Raw genomic sequence first — 19,023 nt, 5'->3', positions numbered from 1 at the left:
CTATTCTACCATCATTGACGTCATGTGTGTTAGAGGGTGATAAGGACATTTGAAAAGCTTGGGTGAAGCAAATTAATAGTAACTTTCAAAGGGAAATTGAACAAACACCTGAAAAGGAGACGTTAGGCAGGACATGGGGAAAGAATAGAAATTGGGACCATTTGGATAGCTCTTTTACAAATAATGTTCTGCCATGCTATGAGATTATATTATTCCATGTTTGCTCACTTACTTTCATAAGTTTATTCCTGCAAATGGAATGTTTTAGATGAATGCATTAACAAACACCCTTACTAATTTCAATTTTAACCTAAATCAGATTGGACATTGCAAAGTGCCTGAAAATAACTTGGGCTTCAAGAAATTCCAATTAGAGATTAACAGATGCTTCTCATGAATTGAAGCAGCTGATACAAGAGCACCTCCAAAGCACTCAGCTTCCATGCAAGGGGTCCTTCAAATTCCACAGCATATTGTCTTTGAGATATATTTTCATCTTGGAATCTGAGCAGCTTGCTTTATATTGGCAGAGTTTCTGATCACTGTATGATTAACCTCTTCTCCTGCTCATCCACAGCGAGAGCAATGGATATAAATAAATAGGTCCAGAGTGCAGTCAGAAAAGGTAGGAAGTGACTACATGTAAACCTGCAAATTAGCAGTGACAAGGCACAATGGCACAGAAAAGGCAAACCTGATGACATTGCAGAAACCTCATTCTTGAACAGTTGCCAAGGATGAAGAAATCAGTTTTAATTGTTGACAAAAAGAAAACAAGGTTTGCATGCTCGATTTTGATTAACAGGAGATTAACTGTCAGTTCATGATTAGGATGCAATTCTTGTGATTAGTAGCAGAAGTAATGTGGTCATTAGCGATTCGAAGATAATTATTATGACAAACCTGTACTTCTTCTCAGTCTCAGCTTCTAGCTTAGTTACCAACCTCCGCAGATTCGTTGCCTCATTTTGAAGCACTTGCTCCTTTCTCTCTGACTCATCCATTACTTGCCTCAGTTTTATTTCCATCTCATCTCTTTGCTGTTTTAAACCCAATATCTCATCTTCTTTTTTCTTTAAAAGTGCAAAACACTCTTCATTGGTCGAAGACTGGATGTGGATTCTTTGGTACAGGCAAGGGTTGTCCTCAGTGGGTTTTTCATCAGGATGTGTTAGATCTTCCATGTCGTTCACTCTTCTTAGCTCTTTTACCTGAGCCTTTAAGCTCTCGATCTCACAACTAAGACTGCATATTTGTTCTTTGTACTTGGTTTCCATTTCTTCCCTCTCTATTGCAAATGTTTTGCAGATCTTAGCCTGTTCCTCATGCATCTTTTCCTGCAGGTTTAGCTTTTCTTTCCTGGCCTCATTGCAAGTCATCTGCACATGAGACTCCCAATGACTTTTCTCTTGACTCTGTTGTCTTGTAAGCTCCTCAATTTTCAGCTCATATCCCTGGATCAGCTGTGTTTTCTCAGACTGATACTTTTGTGTTAAAGCAACATGGTCAGCTTCCAAAAGTGAGAGCTTCAGGTTAGATTCATCTTGTGTTGCCTTCCTAAGGATATTTAAATACTTCTCATTAAACTATAGAAAACAACCTTCAAAACAATTATTTCTGTAAGGGTATTGGGAATATAGCATTTACAAGAACAGCAGTGACTATTAAGCACTCTCCATGTCACATTACCTTGGATCAGACAGCAAGATATAGATTCAAATTGATGATACCAATCACCCCATTCCCCAATATTCTAATAGAAATGAATAACATTCACAAAGGGTAGTATTTCACAACCATGGCATATCCCAAAGCACATTATACTTTTGAAGAACAGTCATTGTTTTAATGTAAGAAATGTACAGCTAATGTACATACAGCAAGATTCCATGAACGTAGACGAAATAGTAACTAGATAATTAATTGTTAGTTGAAGGATAAGTAATGGGCAAGAAACCAGGAAGGTCCTGCCTTTTCTGTTTATGTAGTGCAGGATCGTTTGTGTTTTTCTAAGAGGACAGAATTTAATGCCTCACCCAAAGGATAGCTCCTCAAAGTATAGAGAATGATGAAAAATTAACTTTTGTGCGATCGATCACAAGAAAATATACAGACCAGTTATCTTATTAATTCTTGGGCATGGTGTTACCAGTATTTATTGCTGAATCAGGATTCAGTAGACGTGCTAGGCTTTCTTGAACTACTGCAGTCAGTATGGCTTAAGGTGCAGGTCATTTGTTTTGGCCGGGGAGTTTAGGACTAGAAGTCATAATATCAGAATGAGGCAATCAGCCACTTAGGACCAAATTGAGGAGAAAGTTGGGCCGGCACAGTGGCTCAGTGGTTAACACTGTTGCCTCACAGCACCAGGAACCCGGGTTTGATTCCCACCTCGGACAACTGTCTGTGTGGAGTTTGCACATTCTCCCAGTGTCTGCTTGGGTTTCCTCTGGGTGCTCCGGTTTCCTCCCTCAATCCAAAGATGTGCAGGTTAGGTAAACTGGCCATGCTAAATTGCCCACAGTGTTCAGGGATATGTTGGTTTGGTGTATTAATCTGGGGTAGATTAGGGGAATGGGTCCAGGTGGGTTACTCTTCAGAGGGTCAGTGTGGACTCATTGGGCCAAAGGGCCGGTTTTCACACTGTAGGGATTCTATATCATTCTATTCTATATCAAATTTATTCACTTAAAGTGTTGTAACCTTTTGCAAAGTTTAATCAGGGATTAATAGATTTCTGGATATTAAACACTGGAATCAAAGGGTATGTGGATAGTGCAGGCAGCTGTATCTATGATAAAAGATCAGTCACAATCTAACTGAATGGTGGAGCAGGCTTGAAAGGCTGAGTGGCCTACTCCTGCTTCTGTTCATTCCTTTATGCTTCAACTTTGCTGTTACATAGGAATTTACAGGATTCTGACTCAATAACAACGAAGGAATAACAACAGATCAAGTCAGGAGATTGTGTTTCCATGCTTACAGCCCTCATTCTTGCAGAGGTTGGATGATTCAGGTTTGGGAAATGCTGACTCAAGTGTGAGAAGGTCACCAACTGAGCTACAATTGATACCAACAACAAAAAAGCACTGGAGATCACAACAGGTCAGGCAGCCTCCACTGGGGGAGAGAGAGGGAGAGAGAGTAAGCTAACGTTTCAGCTCGAATGGATGCTGTCTGACCCACTAATCTCCAGCGTATGTCGTTTTCAATACAGATTCCAGCATCCACAGTAATTTGCTGCTACAACTGATACTGACCTAGATATGCATATTAATCTCCAGTTCCCACTTTGACCTAATGATGCCCTCTTGTGTCTATAGTAAGGAAATACTGTTCACTACAACCTACCTTAATTGCTGCAATTCCTTCTGATGTTGGAGTTTCAGTTCCTTCTCCATTTCAAGCTTCTCCTTCGACAGCCGTAGCTCTAATTCTGACTTCTCCTTGACAAAGGCCTGCTGTTGAGCTGTCCTTTCCCACTGGAACTTTGTTTCCAGTTCTTGTATTTGCAATGCCAATTTTGATTTAGACTGTGCTTTGAACATTTTTGTCAACTCTGCGTCCTTCTTCAGCTCCTCCATTTTGCACTTTTCCTCCTGTCCTTTCCTCACCTCTTCTTGCAGGTTTAGCTTGGCTGTTTCATGTCGCCTTAGTAGATCAGCAATTGTTTCCTCCTGCTGGACTTCTGCATCTTGCTGTTGAACACGCAACTCATTCACCACACCCTGAAGCCGCTCCATTTCATGTTCCCTGGTAACACGCTGGTCCTCCAGTTCGCCGATCTCAATCTTAAAGCTTTGTTCTACGTACTTCCTCTCTTTCTCAAAATTCCTCTTCATCAGTTCAATTTCTCTCTCATAATAATTTACCTGCAAAATAAGCACAACATTATCCCACCTTTAATTTCGAAACTTGCAGAACGATTGCAGCAGAATTGGACTAAAGCAACTAATGCTTTTCAGTTTTTCCACTAAGTAAAATGTTTTCTTTCTCTCCCCAGGAGATGTCCCATTAACCCTCAATCTTGTTGGCTTCAGTAGCATGAATAAGTTGTATTTAAATCCAAAGCTTTTTATGCATTTTCAAATGGATATATTTGATTTTCTGGAACTTGTTGTCATGAGGCTGCCCTTTGGTCTAAAAATTATGCATAGTTACTGTATAGGGGAAGGGTAGGAAGTGAAGAAGTGTGAAAAGACTAAAATTACTTGCCTTTGTTTCCAATTGTATTTTAAGGTCTTGCACTTCCTCTTGATGCTGCCTTCTGAGTTGCTCCATTGCCATCTCTGTTTGGATGCTAATGTTGGCACATTCACTTTCTAGGGATGTCTCATCTGTTCAAAAAAATAGCTATGAAGTTCAACATTTTGCAAACAAAGCACTAAAGCTCATTTCTAGGGAAATGGACAGAGAAGTTGTTCAACTTATATAGAACTTTGTCGGACTATTTAGAACTCTGTGCATAGGTGCCCATATTGCAAAAAGGACACAAGTATAACTGCATATGATGAGAAAGAGGTTTGTAAGAACTGAGAGTTTGTAACCATCAGAAAAGATAAAATAGCTGAGCGCTATTTTTTGAGAGAGAGGTTGCTGAAGATGTGACCCGATAAGCACTTTTAGAATTATGAAGGGCTTTTACAGTGCTAACATAGCAAAGATACTTCCACATTTCTTGCGGGATGATTGGGTGGAAGAATCCAAAAAATTGAGGTCATAAATATAAGATGAAAACCAATACATTCTAATCAGGAGAACGTCTTTACCCAGAGAGAGGTCAAAATATGCAACTTGCTACCATGTGGAGCAGATGAGATGAACAGCATAAAAATATTGAAGGGAAAACTAAAAAAAAAAAAGAGACTAAGGATTGAAAGATGTTGGTGATAGTATTGCGGAAGAGCATAAACACCAAGACAGACCAGTTGGGCCAAATGGCTTGTATCTGTGCAGAGAGTTCAGAGTTAATGTTTCAGGTTGACTGACCCTTCGTCACAACATTTGCTTGCATTCTGAGGAAAGGCCCACCTGACCTGAAACGTTAATTCTGATTTCTCTCCACAGATACTGCCAGACCTGCTGAGCTTTGAGTGACTTCTATTTTTGTTTCTGATTTACAACATGCACAGTTCTTTTGGTTTTCATTTGGCTTATATCTTTGTTGTATGTTCTAAGCAATTCTATTTCATATATAATTTTACAGCCAACAGCTGTAATATATGCTTCAGAGCTGGTTGAAAGAAAATGAATTGTTGGAAATTCATGGAATGCAAAGGTCACAGGTAAACAGATATTTCACAATCAGAAGGAGTTATTGAAACAATGATGAAATGGCACCTAGAATATGGTGTGCAATTCTGTACCTCCTTGCCTAGAAGGAGATAAACTTGCCCCAGAGAGAGTGCAGCAGACTGGGATAGTGTGATTGTCCTACGATGAGAGATTGAGGAGTCTGGGCCTGTATCCTCAGGAGTTTAACTTAGATTAGTAAGAGTTGCTGTATTTTGGTAGGGCAAATCAGGGCAGGATTTATACACTTAACAGTAAAGGTTCTGGGGAGCATTGCCAAACAAATATATCTTGGGGTGCAGGTTCATATTTCCTTAAAAGTGGAGGTGCAGGTAGACCCAGAGTGGTGAAGACGACATTTGGTACGCTTGCCTTTATTGTTCAGTGAACTGAGTAAGGAGCTAGGAGGTCAGGTTGTGGCTGTACAGGACATTGGTTAGGCCACTTTTGGAATACTGCATGCAATTCTGATCTCCCTGCTGTAGGGAGGATGTTGTTAACCTTGAAAGAGTTCAGAAAAGAGTTACAAAGATGCTGCTGGGATTGAAGGGTTTGAGCTATAGGAAGAGGCTAAATAGGCTGGGCATTTTCCCTGGAGCATTGGACTCTGGGGGGGGGAGGGGGGGGGCGGCCTTATAGAGGTTTATGAAATCACCATGGGCATGGATAGGGTGAATAGCCAAAGTTTTTTCAGGATAGGGGAATTCAAAACTGGTGGGCATAGGTTTAAGGTGAGAAGAGAAAGATTTCAAAGGGACCTAAGGAGCAACTTTTTTCACAGAGGGTGGTGCATGAATGTAACGAGCTGCCACAGGAATTGGTAGAGGCTATTACAATTACAACATTTAAATGGCATCTGGATGTATATTTCAATAGGAAGGGTTTAGAGGGATATGGGTCAAACGCTGGCAAATGGAACTAGATTAATTAGGATATCTGGTTGGCATGAATGAGTTGGACAAAGGGTCTGTTTCCTTGCTGTACAGCTCTATGGCTCCTCAGCCTTCACAACTTCATCCTTCTCCTGAAGTGACCCTCAGGTTAAACCAGCTGTTGCACTCTCAGGAGTGCAGCCCTACAGTCCTTTGGGACCGTGGTGGCATTTTATTTATTCTCAGCCAGTACATTCCAGATCTAAACCACTAACTTTGTAAAACCCCTTTTTCCTCATGCCAACAGCTGTAATATATGCTTTAGAGCTGGTTGAAAGAAAATGAATTGTTGGAAATTCATGGAATGCAAAGGTCACAGGTAAACAGATATTTCACAATCAGAAGGAGTTATTGAAACAATGATGAAATGGCACCTAGAATATGGTGTGCAATTCTGTACCTCCTTGCCTAGAAGGAGATAAACTTGCCCCAGAGAGAGTGCAGCAGACTGGGATAGTGTGAATGTCCTACGATAAGAGATTGAGGAGTCTGGGCCTGTATTCTCAGGAGTTTAACTTAGATAAGTAAGAGTCTTAAATCAGTGTCTACAAGTCCTTGACCCTTCTATCACTGGGACTAAAAGATGCAGAGGAACCAGTTGAAAAGGAGCCTTTGTTGTCATAACTAATAATTATCATCTTTAAACAAACCAGAATGTTTGGACAGAGCAAATAGGGAGAAAATGTTCACACTTACCATGCTTCCCTACATTTAAGTAGCAACTTCAATTCGTTGGCTACAAAGCATTTTAGGAGATACTGAGGTTGTGCAAGTTCTATCTTTTCATTCCTTCCTTTCCAAAAATTATCCTTTGAGCAGCAGAGTCAAAAAGGCACTACTCATCTCCCAAAGTCATTCTCAATGTGAATACTGACTCTCAATTTTACGCCGTACACACTATCCTTCGCTGTGCTAACCATACATCATAATACATGGGAAGGATGAAAGGAGATAGAGATTGAGGGGGCTAGGGTCAACCTGCTCTCACTTACCAGAAGCAGACTGGCACCTGGTGACCCCGCCATCAGTGCCTAAACAAATGGGATTCTTCACCCTCTTATTACCCACAGTGCTCTGTTTTCTGTGGTGCAGCTGTGATTGAAGCAACTCCATTTTAGATTGTAACTCATCATTCTGGTCGCGTAACTCCTGTGGGAATGAACAAAATTTTTTTTTTTTTTTTTAGGAAAAACAAGGGGCCAAAGGGTCTGTTTCCATGCTATATTATCCTACTACTCTATGGGAAAAAATGTTTACGAAAACCAGCTCCAGAATTGAGACGATTGGGTAATACTCACTAATCACATCTGCTGTAAGTGACTAGATTTGATTTTCATACATACTTTGTGTGGTGCAACTATTTTCCATTCTGTAGTTTTCTGGACAAATAATTCTGCTATACCCTATTTCTTGTATTCTGGTCACAAATTCAGTAAATCTCAAGATGTACTCTACCTCCAACTCATTGGCCAACTCACTACTAGAGATGAGGGGCAAGTGGTCGCCAAGAAATATGTTTTTTTTAATATCAAGTGCCTGTGAAAGCAGCTGGGACATGAATATCTTCCATGCTCACAAAACACACTACTAATCTGGGTCTAAACCACATACGTGACTTAAAAGGAGGCAAAATTATCAGCATTAGACAAGTTACAGGGAAGGCCAGAAAGAGCCACATGGTCAAAGTAAGGAAACTACACCACAGAGAGATTGAGTCAGTGAGGAATTTGGGTTAAAATGAGAGAGATGCTTAATTAATGATTGCTCCAAGAAATAAAGTCTCTAGGGAGTGAGGGGTGAGCAGGAGAGGCAGGAGAGGAAATCAGGAGGCCCTCCTGTACTTAGACCAAAGATGTTGTGACATTCCCATGTGCAAGGAAAGCATCTGATTGGCGAGTAAGTTCAGTCTTTAAAGTGAAAGTTGGGTATTAGTTTGGATTTAAATGTCTAGATGTCCCAGACAAACTCTTCGGCTGAAAGTGTTACCAGCTGCACAAGCTAGAGTTCCAGGCTTCAGAACTGGAGCAATGGCTGGAGTCACTGTAGCATATCTGCAAGGCAGAACACAACATGTTAAAGAGATAGTCACACTGCAGATTACACTGTATAAACATGATTGGGAGATGCCGGTGTTGGACTGGGGTGTACAAAGTTAAAAATCACACAATACCAGGTTATTGTCCAACAGGTATCATTGGAAGCACCAGCTTTCGAAGCGCTGCTCCTTCTTCAGGTGGTTGTATCTTACAATAGCTCTGAAAGCTAGTCCTTCTAATTAAACCTGTTGGACTATAACCTGGTGTTGTGTGATTTTTAACCATATAAGCTGACGGAGAATGGGTGACCACCAGGCAGGCTGGAAAATAAAACAGGTTCATAATGCAGCGGTCGCCTCAGTCTAAACTGCTTGTTAATCAGCATTCCATTTTGGAAACTGATGAGGGCGATGGTTGCTCAGGAGAGCGCAGACAGAGCTAAGCCCATGAGTCCACAGATGACTAGGCTGTACAGGGAAGGAGGAAGAGGAATCAGAGAACAATAGGATTCCACAGTCAGGGGATCAGATAGTCATTTCCATCCATGAAACATGATTTCAATATGGCGTGTTGTCTCCCTGGTGACAGGGTCAATAATGTCACAAAGCAGCTGCAGGACTGGGGGAAAAGGGTTTAGCCAGAAGTCATGGTCTACATTGGTACCAATAATATAGGAAGGAAGAGGTCCTGAAGGCAGTTTTCAGAGAGATAAGAACAAATTAAAAAGCAGGACTTCAAGTAATCTCAGGACTAACCTCAGTGCCACATGAGCATAAGAACAGGAGGATTGATTGAACTTGTGGCTGGAGAATTGGTGCAGGTGGAAGAGAAGAATTGGTATTGGTTTTGGAGCAGGTGAGACCTTATGAGCTGAACAGCTTACACTTTAATGGAACCAGGACTAGTAGTTCTGCAGGGAAGTTTGCTAGAGCTGTTAAGGTGGGTTTAAGCTAGGGAATTGGAACCGGAGGTGCAATCCATATTGGAAGGAGGTAAAGCTGGTAACATGAAGAAAGTCAAAAAGATGATGCTTGGGAGACTAGAAGACAAGGAAAAGAAAGACAAGCACGAGTATACTTTGAAAGTGGAATGATGTCAAAAAGATAAACACACTCCACCTGAAAGCAGTTAGTATTCACAACAATGTAAACAATCTCACAAACTGAGATATATTGGCATGGGCTAATTGCTTTTACAGAAACATGGCTGCATGGTGACCAAGACTGAGAACTAAACACTCAAGGATATTTGTCAGTTATGAAGGAAAGACTAGCAGGAAAAGATGGTGGAATTGTTCTGATGGGATCAGTACATTAATAAGGAGGGTGGCAGACTAGAATGACAATGTGTGGAATTTATTTATTTGGACAGGTTTCTAGAAATGTGCTCAGGATGGTTCTCTAGAACAATACGTTAAGGAGCTGAAAATGTGTTGCTGGAAAAGCGCAGCAGGTCAGGCAGCATCCAAGGAGCAGGAGAATCGACGTTTCGGACATGAGCCCTTCTTCCTTGAAGAAGCTCTCTTCCTCCATTTTAACGTACTGCGAATCCTCTTGCAAGGATGCCTTCCTTGAAGAAGCTCTCTTCCTCCGATCCTCCTGCTCCTTGGATACTGCCTGACCTGCTGCGCTTTTCCAGCAACACATTTTCAGCTCTGATCTCCAGCATCTGCAGTCCTCACTTTCTCCAATACGTTAAGGAGCCAACTAGAGGACATGCTGTTTCAGATCCAGTTTTGAGTAATGAAAAGAGCTAGTTAATAATCTTGTTGTAACAGAATCTTTACGGATTAGTAACACAAATTGATAGAATTTTACATTACATTTGGAAGTTTGATCCGAAGCAAGGGTGTTAAATCTGAATAAAGGAAATTATGAAAGCAAGAGACAAATTGGCCCAGGTAGATTTGGAAAATACATTAAAAGACACAACTGTACACAGCCAATGGTCAGTCTTTAAAGAATTACTACATTACAGCAACAATATATTCCTTTCAGATGCAAAATCTCAAAAGGTAGCAAACATCACCTCACAATTTAAGAGGGGAGTGAGAGAGAAAACAGTGAACAGACCTCTTAGCCTTACATCAGTACTAAAGATATGCTAGAATCTATTACAAAGAGTGGGATAAATAGATACCTAGCTGGTGATCCAATTGGGTACAGTCAGATTGAATTTCTGAGTAGAAAATCATGGTTGATTATCTTATTGGAGTTTTGAAAATGTTATGAACAGAATTGATAAAGGAGAGCTGATAGACATGGCATACTTGGATTTTCAGAAATCTCCCATGAACATCCATCATAGGAGGCTGATTAGAAACATTGAAGTACATGGGAATGGGAATAATTAATGATTGGCTAACAGACAGAAAACAAACAGTAGGAATAAATGGATTATTCTCCCATTGGTAGGCTGAGACTAGTCAGGTACTGCCAGTATCATTAGTTAGACCTCAGCTGTTCACAATTTATAACAATGATTGGATGTGGGAATGAAATATAACCTGCAGAAGATACAAAGTTAAAGGGGAATGAGTGTTGGGAGGAAAATATAAAGCAGCCTCAGATGATTTGGCCAGGCTTAGTAAATGAGCAAGGATGTGGCAAATGGAATTTAATGTATAAAAATGAGAGGTTATGTACTTTGAGAGGAGAAAGAGACGTGCAGAGTATTTCCTAAATGGTAGATGCACAAAGGCACCTAGGTGTCCTTGTCCATAAGTCAATGAAGGCTAACATGAAAACGTGGGTCAACTATTTGGAAGGCAACTTGAATGCTAACCTTTATTTCAAGAGGGTTTAATAGAACATAGAACAATACAGCGAAGAACAGGCCCTTCGGTCCTCAATGTTACACCGACCTGTGAACTAATCAAAGCCCACACCCTACACTAGCCCATCATCATCCATATGCTTATCCAAGGACTGATTAATCTCCCCCAATGTGGCTGAGCTAACTACATTGGCAAGCAGGGCATTCCACGCCCTTAACACACTCTGAGTAAAGAACCTGCCTCTGACATCTGTGTTAAATCTATCACCCCTCATTTTGCAGCTATATACCCTCATACAAGCCGGCATCATCAGAGGAAAAAGACTCTCACTGTCCACCCTATCTAATCCTCTGATCATCTTGTATGTCTCTATTAAATCCCCGCTTAGCCTTCTTCTCTCCAATGTGAACAGTGCCAAGTTCCTCAGCCTAGTAAATCTCCTCTGCATCTTTTCCTTCCTGTAATGGGGGAACCAGAACTGTACACAATATTCCAAGTGTGATCGCACTAGTGTTTTGTATAGTTGCAGCATGACATCACGGCTCCAGAACTCAATCCCTGTACCAATAAAACCTATATGCCTTCTTAACAGCACTATTAACCTGGTGGCAACTTTCAGGGATCTATGTACATAGACATCAAGATCCCTCTGCACATCCACATTACCAAGAATCATTCCATTGACCCAGTATTCTGCCTTTCTGTTATTCTTCCCAAAGTGAAACACCTCACATTTATCTTAATTGAACTCCATTTGCCACCTCTCAGCCCAAATCTGCAGTTTATCCAAGTCCCTCAACCTGCAACATTCTTCCACACTGTCCACCACTCCACCAACTTTAGTGTCATCTGCAAACTTATTAACCCATCCACCTATGCCTGCATCCAAATCATTTATAAAAATGACAAACAGTAGTGGTTCCAAAACAGATCCTTGTGGCACACTAGTAACCAGACTCCAGGCTGAATATTTTCCATCAACCAACACTCGCTATCTTCTTACAGAAAACCAGTTTCTAATCCAAACTGCTAAATCACCCTCAATCCCATGCCTCTGGATTTTCTCCAGAAGCCTACCACGTTGAACCTTATCAAAGGCTTTACTGAAGTCCATGTACACCACGTAAACATCTCTACCTTCATCTACATGCTTGGTCACTTTCTCAAAAAACTCAATGAGGTTTGTGAGACACTAACTGTCCTTGACAAAACCATGTTGACTATATGCAATCCAATTGTTGCTTGCTAGGTGATTATAAATCCTATTTCTTATAATCCTTTCCAAAACTTTTCCTACAACAGACATAAGGTTCATTGGTCTACAATTACGTGGGTCATCTCTACTGCCCTTCTTGAGCAAGGGCACAACATTTCTAATCCTCCAGTCCTCTGGTACTAAACCTGTAGACAATGATGACTCAAAAATCAAGGCCAAAGGTTCTGCCATTTCCCCTCTAGCTTCCCAGAGAATCCTCAGATAAATTCCATCTGACCAGGGGACCTATCTACTTTCACACTTTCGAGAATTGATAACACTTCCTCCTTACTAACCTCAATCCTTTCTTGTCTAATATCTCAGTATTCTCCGCTACAATATTCTCCTTTTCCTGAGTGAAAACAAATGAGAAATATTTGTTTAGCACCTCTCTGACCTCCACAGGGTCTACATACAACTTCCCATTTCTGTCTGTGACTGGCTCTTTTCCTACCCTAGTCATCCTTTTACTCCTCCCATACCTATAGAAAGCTTTAGGGTTCTTCTTTATTCTACCTGCTAAAGACTGCTCATGTCCCCTCCTTGCTCTTTTTAACTCTCCCTTTAAATCCTTCCCAGCTAACCTGTAACTCTCCATTGCCTCATCTGAACGATCTCCTCTCAATGTCACATAAGCCTCTCTCTTCCGCTTAACAAGAGATACAATTTCTTTAGTAAACCACAGTTCCTTTACCTAATCACTTCCTCCCTGCTGTTAGGGACATACCTATCAAGGAAACGCAATATCTGTTCCTTAAACCAGCTCCACATTTCAATTGTCCCCATTTCCCTGCATTTTGCTACCACATTCTATGCCTCCTAAGTCTTGCCTAATTGCATTATAAATTGCCCTTGCTCCACCTATAACTCTTGCCCTGTGGCATGTACCTATCCCTTTTCATTGCTAAACTAAACGTAACCCAATTATGGTCACTCGCTCCAAAGTGCTCACCTACCATTAAATCAAACACCTGGCCTGGTTCATTACTAAGTACCAGATCCAGTGTGGCCTCCCATCTGGTCAGCCCTTCGACATACTGTGTCAGGAAACCCCTCCTGTACACATTGAACAAAAACTGATCTATCCGATGTAGTAGAGTTATAGCATTTCCAGTCAAGCACAGGAGTAATGAACTCTTGTTTCAAATCTATAGGAGCTTGGCTAAACTGCAGTTGGAGTTGTGTGTGCAGTTTTGGTCACTTTAACTCAGGAAAGAAAACTATTGCCATACAGAGAGTGCAACAAAGGTTCAGCAAACTTGTTGCAGCCCTTGCAGGGTATTTTTTATATGACATTCATTCTACTGGTTACGGTTTGTTGCAACAAACATTACATTGGACAAATGGGCAGGAAACTAAGCACCAGGATACATGAGCACCAACTAGCCACCAAAAGATTTTACCAACTATCACTGGTATCCATACACACAGACAAAGAGGGACACCAGTTCAACTGGGGCAATACATCCATCCTGGACAGGCTAAACAAAGACATGCACAGGAATTCCTGCAGACCTGGCATTCAAACTGGAATTTCATTAACGAACAAGTTGATTTGGACCCCATTTACCAATCTCTCAGAACAGAACCGGAAGTGATATCACCCACCACAGAACAAGACACACAAATAAAAAGCGGGACAGAACACCAACACCTTATTGGAGGCTCAATGATGATGTTACCTAGCATGGTGATGAAATGACTGAAAACAAATCTTCCAGCTCAGCTAGCAAACTTACAATTACATTCCTTAGAACCTTTTTCTTTAACAAAACTTTGTTCACCTGATCCAAGAGCTTCTTACGTGGCTCAGTGTCATACATTGTTCTATAATGTTTCTGTTAAGTCCATTGATATGTTTCATTATGTCAGTGGTGCTATATAATTATAATTAGTTATTGTCAGTGTCAGCAAAATACTCTGGTGGGTCGATTATTGAGCATTCCAGTCGACAGGTAGCGTTGAGTGCCACCAGCTGATTTATGAAAGCTGATCCAATCACTATGAATGATGTTGTCAAGCAGCAGGATGCAGAAGGGAGCTTTGGGCATCTGTGAAGTTCCTATCCAGACAGCAATACTTAGGAGGAACCAGGATAAAGCATTGTCAAGGAGGTAACCACAGAAGATACCCCAATGTAAAACATAGCAGAAAGTGAAGGAAATTAGGAGATGGGGGGGGCGGGGGGGGGGAATACCAAGCTAGGATCAGAGTAAATGATTTTTAAAATTTATATATCTGACGTTTAGGCTAGATAAAAGGCAGATCGAGAATATGGAGATGAAGTCAATTACATAACACTTTATAGCACAGGAGCTGGCCATTCAACACAAAGATCTGTGTCACTGTTTCCACTCCACATGCACTCATCTCCCTTATTTCATCACACTCCATCATCTCCTTATGGTCCTTTGTCCCTCATGTACTTATCTCCCTTAAGCACATTGAAGTACACAGAGCACTCAATGTGGGACCAAGTTGTACATTCTCACTCGGTAAAGACATTTCTCCTGTATTTTGTTTGACTGGATTTATTACTGACTGCCTTGCACTTAGGGCCAATACTTTTGTATCCCGGCAGGTAGAACCACTATTTTCACATCAACATTAAGAGTCTGTCCAATAGGTTGAATTTCTTAAATCAGATCATTGTTCCATGCATTCTTTGAGAGGAAGGAGGACTAGACCTCTCAACTATACCATTTTTAAGGGATTAGGATTTCTATAATATTTTAGATTTGACCAGTCTTAAAGTGCTGTTCCTGGGCATAGAGCCAGGAAGTAATAATTGTAAGAGAAGGAATTGGGTCATATGGGATTAAAGGTACAGGAATTTTCTAAGTAGATGGGGATGATGGGAAAGATGTTGAGTGAATACAGATTGAAGTAGAGTAATGGGAGTAGTGGGTGGTGGGGGAATGGAGCAGGGTCTAGAGAAGATTTGTCTACTTAATGGCTGTATTAGGAGCTTCAAGATATTAACAGTTATTTTTCTAGACTGAATAGTTGTTAAATTAAGAATAGTTCTATAAAAGTTCCAAGTTCCAACACCCACAATGCAACAACATTAAACATTAAAGAAAAGAGAAGGAACAAGAACTTAGAAAAACATATCCCTCTACAATTAACTGGGCAGACTCAAGATCTAGCAATGCCTATTCAGGGTAATTAAATATTAAAATCTGAGTCTGTACAAGGGGCATCTAAACAAAACCAGTGAGGATTCTTGGAAGATCTATAGCGAATACTAGGCCCAGTATTAATAAAGTACAAAATAGTTGCTATCTTATCATCTTTCTGCATGCTTTTTCAAACAACTGGAAAGTATTACAATCAACTGAATTCCCATGCTTTTGAAGTAAATGTTGGCAAAATTGTAAAACAGATCCCACTGTTTAAGATTCTAACAAGGTCAACCAGGTGGACCTCAGAGAATATGATTGGGGCTGTTAATCTGGTCAGATATAAATAGAAGTGTCAGCCTGTTCATTCTGAGAGCTGGCTCTGAGGAAGCTAGCTCAGTGTCAAGGATATCCATGTGTAAGTAAAAGGTGACTTGGTGATGGGATACCAGGCTCTGTGGAGTTATTTCACTCATTACTGTAAAATCAAAAAGAGTAATAGAGATGTACAGCATGGAAACAGACCCTTCGGTCCAACTCGTCCATGCCGATCAGATATCCTAACCTAACCTAGTCCCACCTGACAGCACCCAGCCCATGTCCCTCCAAACCCCTCATATTCATATACCCATCCATATGCCTTTTAAATATTGCAATTGTACTAACCTCCACCATTTCCTCTGGCAGCTTGGTGTGTGGAAAAGTTGCCCCTTAGGTCTCTTTTATATCTTTCCCCTGTCACCCCAAACCTATGCCCTCTAGTTCTGGACTCGCCCAACCCAGGGAAAAGGCTTTGTCTATATATCCTATCCATGCCCCTCATGATTTTATAGAGGTTTATGGATGGATAGGATATATAGACAAAGTCTTTGTGATGAAGGTCTGCAGAAAGGTTTTGTTGTCAAATTGGAAAGTCAAAACATTTGAGTATTGACCTAGTCAGTTTCAAAGCAAGACTGGGGTGAAGATGATCACTTCAAAGGGGCATAGGTGTTTTAGATACTTTCTGTCATCTTTTCAATTTTTACATGGGTTACTGGAAATGGGAAAGGATGAGGAGCAATGAACAAACCAAGATTATTTTTGGAGAGTTTGAGTTATACTTTAAAAATACAGAAAAAATATAAATTGTTTAAAAAAAAAATTAAATTGAGTAATGCTCACCTTCACTCTCTAGTAATTCCAAAAGGAAAGCATTAGAATAAAGAGAGAGATAGTGGACAAAGTGAGTAGAGGCACAGCCTCCTTTTATAAAGGAGCATTATGTTTGTTGTGGAAGACTGACATTAATTTCATAAAACTGCATTGGAAGATATTTGATCAGTGCCAACTAGAGTGCTAAAAAAGAAATGCAGAAGAAAAGCACTGGCTCTGCAAAGTGAATGAATAAATAGACAAACGCAACAGATAAATGTCTACATGTCAAAATTTTAGTAATTGCTATTAGTCTTGCTTCATTAGCGTAATTAAGTAAATTAATATCTTCTACAAGTTGAATTCCAAGACTTACAGAAAGGAATCTTTACAGTTCTGCAAATTTTACTCATTCATACACTTTAGATAGAATTTTACCAATCAAAACAGACTGTTGGATCCAATGGACCCACCTTACTTCCATATATTGCTATTCTCCTCATGTACTTATTGAGCACTCAACAATTACAATACAACACAGGGACAGGCCCTTAGGCCGTCCAAGCCTGCACCAATTCCTAGGCCTTATTTAGGCCCACTACTTATTGCCCATACACAGTTTCTATCCCTCTGTTCGCCACTCATTCACACCTTAAATGTTGCTAACGTGCCCGCTTCCACCACCTCAACTTGCAGCATGTTCCAGACACCCACCAAACTCTGAAATACCTTCCCCGCACAAAGCTTTTTTGTCAGCAAGACTGACGTCATCTGTTCAGCTGCCTTTGCTGCTTCCTTCCTTTACGAAGCAAAACTTTGCCTTAGCTTTCCTCTGCACTAATGCAAAACTTCTTCTGTCTGCCATTTATCCCTCAGTTTCCCTCAAGCTGTCTCTGCCCTCAGCCCATTCTTGAGACTGACTGCTCAATTTAGCTCCATGGTCCCATGTTATTTGATATTTTTCAAGGCTTTCTCTCCTCAGAGAAGAGTTTACTGTCCCCACCTTTTTCAATCAGTCATAATGACCACCTTATCAAAAGCTCCACTCTTGTTGCATCTGATTTGAGGCTGAATACCTCACCACCAAGATCACCTATCTCCACCTTTATAATATCACCTTCAGCTTATATGCCACTGAAACCTTCATCCATACCACTGTTACCTCCTGGCTGGATTATCCAATATATTCCTGAACAGCCTCCCATCTTTCCAAACTCCATATACTGAATTTATCTAAACTTCTGCTGCCATATTCTAAATCATAACTAGATCCGTTCTCCCATTACCTTGTACTCACTGACTTATATTGGCTCCTGTACAACTCTAAAATTCTCATCGTAATTTGCAGATATTTCCATAACTTGGCCCCACTATCTCCATAACCTCCTCCAGTGATGATACCCTCCAAAGATCTTTGTTCTCCTTCAATTCTGCTCTCATGCACAGCCCTGATATTAACTGTTTCACCACTTAGTGTCATGCCTTAGCAGCTGTAATTCCCTCCCCAAGTCCCTCCACATTTCCACCTCTCTCCTCCTTTTAAAATATTCAGGAAAATCTCCCTTTTGACAGGCTTTCCTTCAAACATTTCAATGTCTCACGTAGTTTTATCAAACACACAAAATACGACAATATGTTTCAATAAAGCATCTTGGGACATTTTACTGTAATAAACAGAAACAAAGAAAATAGAAGCAGGAATAGGCCTTTCGAGCCTGCTCCACCATTCATTATGATCATGGCTGATCATCCAACACAATAGTCTGATCCTGGATTTACCCCATATCCTTTCATCCCTTTAGCCCCAAGTGCTAAATAACAACACCAATGTTCCCTCTAAGTGTGACACAAAGGTAGCATGCAGACCATTCACTTTAGGATACCATGGTCAGAGAAAATAAATTTAAAGGTGCCATGCATTAAAATGAACAGGCCTTTCCTTGAGAAGAGGCATTGAAAAGGCAATGTATAAATATAAGCCATTTTCCGTAAAATGACTGTCAATTTACCACTAAACATGGTAGCACGTTTCACACTCGCACCACTTTCTCATGTCTTCACCCAGTTAGGTAGTCCTTAAGATGGTTAAATTGGATAAATAAAGAGAATCTACTTTCTTGGGGAGAGGAGTCCAGAACATTGGCCCCATAACTGAGACCCACCACCAAGGATATATTTCCCTCCCCTCCCCTATCAGCATTCCGTAAAGACCACTCCCTCCGTGACTCCCTCGTCAGATCCACACCCCCCACCAATCCAACCTCCACTCCCGGCACCTTCCCCTGCAACCGCAAGAGGTGCAAGACATGCGCCCACACCTCCCCCCTCACCTCCCTCCAAGGCCCCAAAGGAAACTTCCATATCCGCCACAAATTCACCTGCACCTCCACACACATCATCTATTCCATCCTCTGCACCCGATGTGGCCTCCTCTATATTGGGGAGACAGGCCACCTACTTGCGGAGCGTTTCAGAG

General features: G+C 40.9%; 1 protein-coding gene across 2 annotated transcripts in view; it reads right to left on the bottom strand.

The window, feature by feature from the left end:
• Positions 1 to 19,023, bottom strand: part of ninl (ninein-like) — a 151,720-nt gene that overhangs the window by 29,725 nt on the left and 102,972 nt on the right. The window contains exons 14-18 of one of the 2 annotated variants that reach the window (XM_043696419.1): positions 16,578 to 16,586; positions 7,217 to 7,373; positions 4,216 to 4,337; positions 3,352 to 3,872; positions 904 to 1,557 (exon numbers count right to left, since the gene is read on the bottom strand). In XM_043696419.1, the coding sequence (XP_043552354.1) occupies positions 904 to 1,557; positions 3,352 to 3,872; positions 4,216 to 4,337; positions 7,217 to 7,373; positions 16,578 to 16,586 (1,463 nt within the window). The remainder of the gene's footprint in view (positions 1 to 903; positions 1,558 to 3,351; positions 3,873 to 4,215; positions 4,338 to 7,216; positions 7,374 to 16,577; positions 16,587 to 19,023) is intronic. The other variant, XM_043696420.1, reaches the window with a different exon arrangement.

The sequence above is a fragment of the Chiloscyllium plagiosum genome, chromosome 9, assembly GCF_004010195.1.
Source record: "Chiloscyllium plagiosum isolate BGI_BamShark_2017 chromosome 9, ASM401019v2, whole genome shotgun sequence".
Lineage (NCBI taxonomy): Eukaryota > Metazoa > Chordata > Chondrichthyes > Orectolobiformes > Hemiscylliidae > Chiloscyllium > Chiloscyllium plagiosum.
Note: the sequence above shows the minus strand (reverse complement) of the source record. Positions and strands in the feature narration are given on the sequence as shown.